The 12,067-nt window shown below is 31.9% G+C and overlaps 1 protein-coding gene across 2 annotated transcripts; it reads left to right on the top strand.

Moving 5' to 3' along the window:
- Window positions 1–3,133: 3,133 nt before the first annotated feature.
- LOC111898614 (subtilisin-like protease SBT3.18) lies at window positions 3,134–7,452 on the top strand. 2 transcript variants are annotated; one of them, XM_023894512.3, is made up of 10 exons: window positions 3,134–3,203; window positions 3,288–3,387; window positions 3,483–3,574; window positions 3,855–3,952; window positions 4,045–4,206; window positions 4,300–4,961; window positions 5,039–5,106; window positions 5,322–5,561; window positions 6,215–6,335; window positions 6,413–7,452. In XM_023894512.3, the coding sequence occupies exons 2-10, from the start codon at window positions 3,307–3,309 to the stop codon at window positions 7,262–7,264; spliced, it is 2,376 nt and encodes a 791-aa protein (XP_023750280.1). In that variant the 5' UTR covers window positions 3,134–3,203; window positions 3,288–3,306; the 3' UTR covers window positions 7,265–7,452. The 2 variants fall into 2 exon arrangements, with proteins under 2 accessions (XP_023750280.1, XP_023750281.1); XM_023894513.3 differs by lacking the exons at window positions 3,134–3,203; window positions 3,288–3,387 and having other exon boundaries at window positions 3,542–3,681.
- Window positions 7,453–12,067: the final 4,615 nt, after the last annotated feature.

Raw genomic sequence — 12,067 nt, 5'->3', positions numbered from 1 at the left:
ATTTAAAAATAAAACGACAACCAAACTAACAATTTTGCAAGTTATACGACTACTTTATACAAAATTTTCAACTTATACGACAAATAAAAACAATTTCTAACAATATATATACGACAAATTTTCAACTTATACAAATGTTATACGACAAATATATATACAAACAAACAACTATTTTGCAGTTTATATAAACAATTATAGGATAAAAATTTACAAGATTTCAGGTTATACAACAACTAAAAAAACTACAAAAATAACAAATTGTAAACATTATCTACGCAGTCTCTACTTGTCTCTACTTGCATTTAAACTTCAAGTATACTAAAAATATACTAAAACTATCAATCAAACACAACAAAATTACCCTTTTTTAACACTAAATAATACAACAATTGATAAAAAAAAAATAACTTTAAACATTATAAGAGTTAAAATCTAACCATATTTGCGGGATTGTTGACATAATCTTCCATTTTCTTCAAAAACTAGCCAAAATTCCGAGAGAAGCCCAAAGTTAGAGAGAGTTTTTGTGTAGAGAATGGTGAAAATGAAAAAAAAAAAAAAAAACGTTTTTATACCTAAAAATCACCCATTTCGCAGATGAGAAGGTCCCATCTGCGAAATGAGCATCTCATCTGCGAAAGTACAAGTGCCTGAAGCACAGTTGTGCTTCAGGCACTTGTACTTTCGCAGATGAGATGCCCATTTCGCAGATGGGGCCTTCTCATCTGCGAAATGGGTGGCTAAATATGTAATCCCGATTTTTTTTTGGCTATTTTTGTAATGCAATTAGTGTAATTGGCTATTTTTGTCATTTTCTCTATATATATAGCATAGGTTTTTCTATTACTTGTTTCTAAAATCAAGGTCCTTTGAGTACCTAAGTTCGATCGGTATTAATTAAGTGTCATAATTAGTATTTTATAGTATATGAAAATGATTTAGTTACGAATTATATAGAAAGTTGGTCTCGATTCAACATCATACTCTTGAGATGCATGTCTCATAGCCTTTTTTTCTTATTTTTTCCAAAATTCTAGGTTATTTTAGTACATGAGTAAGTAATATATTCTAAAATCCGCCATAATTCAGATTAAGGGTGATTATCCTTGACTTTGTTTATGTCTTGGGTTGGAACAAATTACTCTAATTCGTCCCTAACAACCGATTAGTCGACATTTCTCACAAATTTTACGAACAAAGCTCTTATTTTCATAGTTCCAGCTCCTTACATTAATTTTAATTCCACTACTCGGAAGAAAATAAGTTTTTTTTTCTTTTTTTTTTTTGAATCGTATTCTATACTCACTCCCCCCTTATCCAATATAGACTAATTAAAGAAATTATTTGCTCGATCCTTAAAGGGATCATGCAAATCTAAAAGCGCCAGCATTACCAAATTAACAATGATAATCAACATGGAAAGGCCGCATGTGCTATCATCAAATTTGTTCATTTTGAAGTGCATCTTAAGGAACCTGCAACTTTATAAACTTGTGTTTACATGAGAATGAGTCAAAGACTGAAAATGATGAAAGTGCTTCAACTATCCTCTTATCCCTTGCACCAATTAATCCCTTTTTTTATTAAGATTGACCTGCATAAAAATTAAGAAAATATACCATGGTAATGCAAATTTGTACATGGTGTTCAAATTGTGTTATAATCACAATGATTATGTAAATAGTGATGACCACTCTCATGTTTGATAAGATGAAAGTATGTTATGACACGTTCTCACAAAAATTGTATTCAACAAGTCAATTATACCATATATAGAGGCATGATTATCCAGGGACAATATAATCTACGCTTAAGTGGTTTGTGTTGAAAACATAAAGTAGCAGACAAGATTTAGTGCCCTTTTTGGCAACTTTCAATTTGGAAAATGCATCAAAGATCTATACCTTGTAGATTTTTTGTAGATTAAAACAGTTAAGATACATGTTTTTTTTTCTTGAAAGAACATAGAATTATAAGTTAGTGGGTTATCTTAATAATAATGGATTAGGCTCAATGACACAGTTTTAGGTGATAGCTAAATTCCATCTTTTTCCGTGAAGGGCCATGGAAGGAGCATATTTGATACAACTTAAAGTTTCTAAGAACTAAATTATCGTTCCATTGGGCCATGGGCCTAACCTTGTTTAGCTTTTGCTAATTTGTCTTCTAAATTAAACCGATAATATCACTTATTCAATTCCATTTGGCCATGGGCCTTGGCTTGAATTAGCAACCATCATTTGATCACTTAATAATCATAATGAATGAAAGCTAATTTATTTTAGATCAACTATCATGATACTTAAGGTATATATGGTATCATATATTGTGTATTCATACTAACCACTTATTAACATATCAACAAATTAATTTTTCATTGATAATCATTTTGTCTTAAAATAGAAAAAATAAGGATGAGAACTCTTTAGTAATTAAACTATCATCCTCTTAAATATCTTCTGCAAATATACATAATAACACATATATACCATTTCCCCATATCTATATATAACTTTACAAAGAGGTGCAATTATAACCAAACATGTCTCTTCATCATTCCATCTTTACTTTTACCATTTTTTTCGTGTTTCGCAAGCTGCAATTCATATCGATAATCCTGTAATTCTACGCAAGAAATTGATCGTATGTTACGCAACTTTTTTTGAGCAATGATTCTGTTGATAACATAATCATTTTCAAGTTAAAACAAGTATCTTTTTACCATAGAATGGTCCTCTCCATAGCTGCTAGAAACCTACTTATATATACATTGCCATTAGGTCTTTAAGGTGGTGTTCTTTAAGTCACTTGGACTTCATCATCGAATTATATATGTGTTGGCTATGTTATGATCTAAACTTGTTAATTACTTTATGTATTTGATAATATCACCAAGTCTATATATAATAGGGAAAAAGTAGTCCTAATCTCGTACTAATGAAGTGCAGTTATATTAGTATATTAATCAATCCTATGAACCAGAAAAAGGAAGAAAACTGAAAAGTGATCTTTTACTTTATTAACAAAGAAATAATGAAGGGCGCATGTGATGCTACTGTTTGGTGGCATCCATAGTGTCTATGAAAGACCTTTAACTAGATGGTATGATAATCTAAAACACAAACAACACAAAATCAAAATGAAAAAGATGCACCATTGTCCACTGTCGTGTAAGAACAAATACCATCATGAACCTATGTCGTGTAAGAGCAAATACCACCTTCTATAGAAAATAATCTTTCTTCATTTTTTTTACTTCGGTATTTAAGTCGTGACTCTTGTTGTAGTTTTTCCATATAGGGAACGATGACAAGTGCTTATAACCACTCCTTTTTGGGCATGGTCTTTTTATCACTTTCTATTATTTACTCAGAATCCACTTCAAATGTAACTTTACCACCAAAAGTGCTTTCAACTTTTTGCGTTTTGTTCCCTCTTCTCACATCTGTCATCTTGATTTGTTTTTGGTATGTTTTACACAGGTTTACATTGTTTATTTAGGGCTCAACAATATTCAAGATCCTATCCTAACTTCAAATTACCATGTTCAACTCCTTTCTAGTGTCTTTCCAAGGTGACTCTTTCAATACCTCTCTAGTTCCCATTATACACATGATTCCTGTTGAGATTTAGCTAAAACAAAGATGATGAATTTGTCCCACATTGGTACGATGTAAAAAGGTGGAGTTAGCTATACACCTATAAAACACTGAATGAGTTTATCATATTTGTTTATGTGACTTTAATTATCTTTCATATAATGAACTTTTTTCTCTAGATGGCTTTGGTTTTTAAATTCTAATGTTGGAAAAATCCCACAACTGATCATATTATTGCTATTTTTTCCTTTGTAGCGAAGAACATGCAAGAAAATCTATGGTTTATAGCTACAAACATAGTTTCTCAGGCTTTTCTGCAAGAATTAACTCAACACAAGCAGCCACCTTAGCTGGTTAGTGAAAGAAAAGTACTTTTATCTTAAAAGCTAGTGACAAAATCAAAGCTTTTGGATGTTTAATTAATGCAAAATAAACTATATTTCAGGAATGGAACGAGTGATCTCAGTGTTCAAGAGCAAGATATTAAAGCTACACACAACTAGAAGTTGGGATTTCATGGGTCTTAATTTAGACCCCATTGGTGATCAAGCAACTCCACTTCAACTAACACATGGAGACAACGCAATTGTTGGCTTATTCGATACTGGTATTTAATTTGTAGCATAGGAAATTAATGCATGATATTAGTTAAATATATCTTTTGTAATGTACATAGTTATTATTGTTTTCAATAAATCAGGAATCTGGCCAGAATCTAAGAGCTTCAATGAAGAGCCTAACATGCAACCAATTCCAAAAACTTGGAGGGGAAAATGTGTCAATGGAGAAAACTTCGATCCCAAAAAATCTTGTAACCTAAAACTCATTGGGGCCCGTTATTACCTCAAAGGATACGAACTAGAACACGGATTACTAAACACAACTGGAAACTTAGAATATCAATCACCACGTGATGCTAATGGCCATGGGACCCACACAGCTTCGACAGCAGTGGGGTCCACAGTAAAAAAGGCAAGCTTTTTAGGGTTTGGAGAAGGGACAGCTAGAGGGGGTGCACCAAGGGCAAGATTGGCAATTTATAAAGTGTGTTGGGAGGATGGAAGGTGTAGTGAAGCTGATATTTTAGCAGCATTTGATGAAGCTATTTATGATGGAGTTGATGCGATTTCGGCGTCTTTTGGTTCACCACCACCATTGGTACCCCTTTACAACTCGAGTTCTGATATCGGGTCTTTCCATGCAATGCAAAAGGGTATTAGTGTCATTTTCTCAGCTGGAAATAATGGACCCGACCCGTCTCTTGTCCAAAATGTTGCACCTTGGAGTACGTGTGTAGGCGCTTCATCTATTGATCGAAATTTTCCAACACGAATATTATTGGATAATAGTCTCTCTTTCGTGGTATATAACTAACTTCATTGCATTCTTTTATAATTTATTTCCTAAAAAGCCCATGGTCATAAACTTGTTATGTGTAGGGAGAAAGCTTAAATAATAAACACATAGAAGCATATTTGGTTGGAGCTCGTATTTTTTTTCGTGGAGGGTACTCTCTCTTTCTCTCTATTGTGTGTGTATATATATATATATATATATATATATATATATATATATATATATATATATATATATATATATATATATATATATATATATATATATATATATATATATACATACAAATTCACGTACATTTATATGATGTGATAAAATTGTGCTAATGATAAATTGAATGACTATTGCTTAACAATGAAAATATAGGATATGTAGAATGAGTAGGTGGCGAAACAACAATGCATTCGGAGCAGTGATCTTGTGCTTCTCAACCCCAGGATCGGTGCTAATTGAAGAGGCAGAAGTAGCAGTGTGGGGTGCGAATGCCACAGGATTGATCTTTGTAGACTCGCCTACTCGACAATATGTTGATGTGGATATAATCCCCACCATCCGTGTTGACATGATCCAAGGCACTAAAATGGGACATTATTTGTCTCAAAGCATGTAAGGGTCGTTTCCTTTTGACTTTATGAACTTAATCGGTGGACACTGATACACGTATGGTTGTTTCTTCTTGACTTAATATGGACATAATGACTTAATAGGTTAAGCCAAGAAATGACTTAATGAATAAAGACACTAATGATATACCTATTTGTCTTTTGTTTTTCCTCTCCCATTAAAATTGATTAAAGTTGTAACTGTAAAATGGTCATTTAGAGTATCCACAATGCATAGTTCAATGGGAGAATTGAATGAAGTGATATGCCTAATTGACTTTCAATGGATTAAACTCTACCATTGTGGGATGCCATGTTAGCATTCAATGGATATGAAATTCAACAGCCATTAAACTCTTCAATGAGAAAAATGAAACATTTTAACTGTTAAATATATATTCCACTAAACTCTATTGAGTTCAGTGCAGTGTAGGAAAATTAATATAGAGTTGTATAGTAAGTAAAATGATGATGTGTCAATTCATTAATGCATTGTGGATGCTCTTAGTCTCAATGGTTAGTTCAGTCTAAAAAAAAATACCCATATGCAACACTTTATCCAAACATTACTTATTCATCCTCTTTACCCAAACATCCCATAAGATTTTCTAATTATGTATGTATATATTAATAATATTGGTTTCTTGAAAAATGAAGGATGTATCCCCCTAAGGTGCACATATTTCCAAGTAAGACGATTATCAAACAAACACCAGCACCGGTTGTTGCGGATTTTTCATCTAGAGGCCCAAGCTCGATTTCACCCGATATTCTAAAGGTAATAAAATACACTTGAAATGTTTGATCCATACAAAATGATATTAACAACAAATTATATAATTGAATTCACCACAGCCAGATATAAGTGCTCCTGGCGTCACTATATTAGCAGCATGGCCACCTGGAATACCTCCAACTTCAACAAGTATTGATCAAAGATCAGTAGAATGGAACTTTCAATCAGGAACATCAATGTCATGCCCTCATGTTTCAGGAATAGTTGCTCTCATCAAATCACTACATCCAAATTGGTCTCCAGCAGCGATTCGATCTGCTTTAATGACAACAGCCTACAACAGGGATATGAATCATGACACGATATTATCTGGTGGAACGAATGAAGAATCTAATCCTTTTGATATAGGAGCTGGACACATTAATCCCTTGAAAGCTATAGATCCAGGTTTGGTTTACGACTTAAAAGCTGATGATTACATTCTTTTCCTATGTAACAATGGCTACACTGAAGATCAAATCAAGAGAATCATCAGTCTTGTTCCTGGGAAAAATGTGAATTGTCCTAAAGAAATGACGAGCAACACGAATTTGAATTACCCATCTATCACAATTTCGAGTCTTGAATCCAGTGTCATTATCAAAAGAACAGTTCGAAATGTAGGTGGGAGGAAAACAAGTCTATATTTCGCAAGAGTTGTTTGTCCTCATGGAGTGGAGGTTACAGTTTGGCCGATGATCTTGTTTTTCTCGTATTTCAGAGATGAAGTTTCATATTATGTGACTTTTAAGCCAAAAAAGGTGTCGCGAGGAAGATATGATTATGGTGAGATTGTTTGGTCTGATGGGTTTCATACAGTTAGGAGTCCATTGGTTGTGTGTGTTAACACTGCAACTCCAGATATCACCATTGATGACTCTTTTCAAGCTCTTGATCGTGAATCATTGTCTCTTTCTCTTTCTGGTGCTTAGAGAAATCCCTTTGGTAATTTGACTCCTAAAATGCTGAAGAAAAGGATAGTGATTGGTCTAAAGCCCGTCGGTTACATTGTTAGTTTTTCAGTACAGTATTATTTAAGTTGTTTTTATTATTGCAACTCAAGTGTTCGACGAATGCTTGAATAAACATTCATATTCATGTATAAAACAACTTTTATATATATATATATATATATATATATATATATATATATATATATATATAAGTTTAAAATCACATTGTGAATACTGAAAACTGAATTATCAGTTAAGATTCACAGTATGCATAAAGTCAGACTCACATTGTGAATCCTGAAAACTAAATTATATTCAGTGCATATTCATAGTGTGAATTCATTTGTGTACAAAACTAATTTACGAATCATCAAAACCTTAAAATATTATAAAATTATAAGGAAATATACTTGGATTTAGATGTGAATTTCACTAAATTAATTTATTAATTATCAAAGTATTAAAACAAAAAGTCAAATTCATAATGTTAATAATAAAAACTTAATTATATGCAGTTCAGATTTATAATACGAATCCGACTAGATCAAAGTTAAAAAAATTATATCAAAATGGATGTCTGTTTATTGAGGACAAAAAATTAAAAGATTTAGTATATTTAGTTTTTTTTTTTAAATATTAAAAAAATATTGAAAAAATAAACAATACAAAGTAGATTTTTTTAATTGTTTTTATATATCAATATAGATGTCTATGAAAATATGATAAAAAATAAATTATAAAATTTAGTATATTTTTTTTCCGATAATAAACTTATCCTAAAATTAAAAAATAAAAAATAAAAAATAAGTTTTTTGTCATGATACGGTGAACGTGCGTCCAACCTATTAATATGCATCCATTTTTTTACTTTGATCATTTTGTTTCCAACGACCAGAGTTTTCAATAACGTGTCATAGCGTCCCATGGTGTTAAGGCAAGTTGTAACCGTATCGAAGGCGGCTTCGTAAAGCTTGACATCCAACTAACGGGGTAAGGCACGCCATTTCGTGATTTTTTTCATAATGCACTATAGGTCTGGTGTAACGTCCACAAGATAGGGATAGATGATTAAAGAATAATATGATAATTATTCGTTACAATGATAAATGATGTTTTCAATCGAATGTTATTTAGGGAAAATACTTAAAATGAAATTCATTGTAGTTGTTAAAGCGAACTCACGCATATAGAGAACATCCAAATCACTACTAGAAAAACAGCCTTTTACAACGCTCATTGCGCGTCGTAAAACGCTCAGACGACGCGCAAAAGCGCGTCAAGGAAGGCCATGTCATAACGAGAGACGATGCGCTTTTGCGCGTCGTCTAGAGACGACGTGCATTTATGACACGCAATGTGTATCATTAAAGCCGCTGTCAAGAAAGGTCATGTCATAAATGAAGATGACACACATTTTTGCGTATCGTATTTTTTATTTTTATTTTTTTTAAAATTATTTATAGATTTACTAATTTTCAAATTAAATTTGCATTTCATGTCTCATAATAGAAAATAAAATATCATATACAAAAAATACAATCCATTGCACAAAAGTTAATGTCATACAAAATACAAAATAAAATACAATAAATAAGAAAGATAATTCATTGCACTAACATGTCAAATACAAATAATCATCCCCAATTATATAACCTAATAATACATTGCTATTAAGGGACATCATCATAACTCACTAAAGGTCTTGGAACAATGTTCTCGTCATCAACTTGTATATCTGCCAAAAACTTGAAAAAACAACAAATATTTAATGTGTGTGTATATATATATATATATATATATATATATATATATATATATATATATATATATATAACAAGAACATATTGAATGCATAAAAGGCAGCCAAGTTCGGTTTCACCCTATTCATCATAATAGGCAGCCAATAAGCATGATAGCATTAGAATAGAAATAACCCCCAAAAACAGCCTAATATATATATTTATTAGAATGTGTTAAGAGCAACAGGTTACCTTTAGAAACATGTCATAAGCAATAGCCCTTCCAATATCTCAGACTTTCTCAAAAGTATTGTGAGGCTCATTATATGAATGATACTAACAAAGTACAAACAACTAACACATTAATGTTTAGTGTACTTTTAGTTAAAAAAAGATAAATAATATCATTTATATCTGACATCCTAGAGGGAGGTAGAAGATAATGTACTTCCTTTTCTAATCTTTCTACAATTAATTAAAACATGAAGCATTTATAAATTAATATTATATTAAAAATTAAAAACATTTATATTTATAAATTAATTTATACCTGGTAACCCTGGTAAACATGTAGTGCCTCCAGCCAACACAACTGTCCTGAACCAAGTATGATGGGTTCTCATTTTGGCAGCATGGCAACGCTCAATGCAATCTGCCACTGCCTGATGTAGACCCATTGTATTTCTGAGACCAAAAAGGGTAAAATTGGAAATTATATAAAAATAATTCAAGGGCATAAGTTTATAGATATTAAAGTGGGTAAAAGATTACCTCTTTCAATGAGCGAACAGTGTATAATGAAGAAACATGTAAATCTCTTAGACGAAGTTGCTCTTTAAGGTATTCAGTAAGCTTTAAGCCTCCAACACCTATAGATACAACACCCACTTTATGCATCACTTTACCATGTAAAACTGGAAATGACACAAATGGAATCAGAGTTAGGGAATTTACTTATGGCTTTATAAAGTTTAATAAATCATATGGTTATTTTGGGTTTGAATGAATAACACACAGTTGGATACTTGGATTGCAATCCTGTTGTATAGAAAGTGTAGATCACTCCTTCACATTTTGCAGAACTAGTACACTTAGTTGATAGTGACTCATTTGTTGAATCTATTCATAATCCAATCTTCTAACAATAACAAGAACAAAAAGAGCACAAATTCTTTAGCTTTTCTAATAGATCACCACTAGGCATCACTAAATGTAAGATATGGAAAAGGATACGATAAGCTGAAAGGAGATGATAATCTTTCAAAACTTTGCCACGATAGATTAAACATTGCTGTTCAGACAATACAGCAGTAACAGAAGAAATATGTTCCTTTAGTGCAGGAACAGGTACCTATAAGAACATATACAAAGTAAGAAAATAGAAACAAGGTAGCAACTTTGAAAAAACACAAACAGGTTCTAACGCTTCATCATCCATTCCATTCTAGACAAAGGACGAAATCATGGTGTTCCATGAAACGGTATCTTTTTCATTCATATTTTTAAAGATATTTGAGCTTTCATGAATGGAATTACACCTGATTAGAATCACCCCCTCGACGAAAAGCAAAAAAAGACTAATGATATAAGCATAGGTGTAGGATTGCATATACCTGATATGACTCAACCCAATGGTCCACGTGTCCCCTATAGTTCTGTAACACTAATGATATAAGCATAGGTGCAGGTTCTGTGTTTTCATCTTGCAAGTTTTTTTCACTCATTACCTAATACAAAAGAGAAAGAAGTCACTGAAAAAAAAATTACAAGTATGGAAGTAATACATATATAGTTTCTTAAGTGTCAGGGATTACATAAGATATTTTTTTTCAAGCATCACAGTGTTTTTTTTTTTTTTTTTTTAAGGAAAGATAATATATATTTTTTTTAGTTTGAATTTCAGGTGAGGTGAGCTTACTATGTTTTCAGATATATTGGGATTTTGTTGTTTCAAGCAGTAAGGAGATGACAGCTGGATCTGCTTCTGTTTTGGGGTTTGATATCAAAATCACATATTCTCCCTAATGCTTTATTAATAATTATTAGGATTTGAACTAATCATATTCATATAATATAGAATAATAGAAACAAGTATGGGAATGAAAATGAGGAACCTAATTAAGTTGTTGTTCTATTTTATTGAAAATAGAGAGTGAGTGGGCCCCCATTTTCAGCTATGACTTCATAGCTCTGATCCACATTGACTTCTGGCTGGACATTCCTTAGACGAGCACTTGCACTTGTCATGGTTGTTGTTTCCATCTGAGCAACATGAATAGATCCACCAATTTCTTCAGGCAGAGTGAGTGGGCCCCCTTTTTCAGCTATTTTTTTCACAATAACTCACCAATGCAGGGTTCTTCTATGATAGCATCTCATGCACCTGTAACCCCAAAAAGACTTGAATCACACCAAAACTTTGATCTTTTGTATGTGCAAAGGACATAATTGCCCTTGTCATATGGATTAGTCTTAGAAAGCTTTGTAAGTAAAAGAAAATGGGCCACCTATAAAGAGATGAGACATAATTGATCAATGTTTATCCACCTGTAAAGAGACGAGATTAATTATTATTGTAAGAAATAAATAAAAAATAAATAGTGTTTCTTACATGCGACACTCACGAGTTCATTGTATTGGTGATCTTAGACTTTTCTTCTGACTTCATTGTTGCAAAACACATGCAAAAATACTTTGATTAGTTCCAGTAGTAAATTAAATCAACAAGACAATGTAAATATCATAGAATTTTATTAATATCATTAAGGTATTGTTATAATCTGAATTAATCCAGAAATCATTAAGAACAAATCACTTATTACCACTAACCTCAGTTAATCCAGAAATCATTAAGAACAAATCGCTTTAATGTGCACAAAATTGACAAAAAGATGAAAGTCAATAGTCAATAGCACTAAATGTTAAATTTAAAAAAAGCCAATGTATTAGGGTGAGCATATAGTGCATATATAGGTAGCAACTCACATTAAACATAGTCTTAACATTTTAGATGATCGAATATAGATATCAGAGTTGAAAATAA

Source organism: Lactuca sativa, chromosome 2 (assembly GCF_002870075.4).
Source record: "Lactuca sativa cultivar Salinas chromosome 2, Lsat_Salinas_v11, whole genome shotgun sequence".
Taxonomy (NCBI): Eukaryota; Viridiplantae; Streptophyta; class Magnoliopsida; order Asterales; family Asteraceae; genus Lactuca; species Lactuca sativa.
This window is presented reverse-complemented; position numbering and strand designations above follow the sequence as displayed.

Bases quoted from the DNA above. Each gene is read 5' to 3' on its own strand.
- LOC111898614 (XM_023894512.3), top strand. From the start codon at position 3,307: ATGACAAGTGCTTATAACCACTCCTTTTTGGGCATGGTCTTTTTATCA. The intron at 3,575-3,854 runs GTGACTCTTTCA...TTTCCTTTGTAG, and splicing joins CTTTCTAGTGTCTTTCCAAG to CGAAGAACATGCAAGAAAAT. The intron at 3,953-4,044 runs GTTAGTGAAAGA...ACTATATTTCAG, and splicing joins ACAAGCAGCCACCTTAGCTG to GAATGGAACGAGTGATCTCA.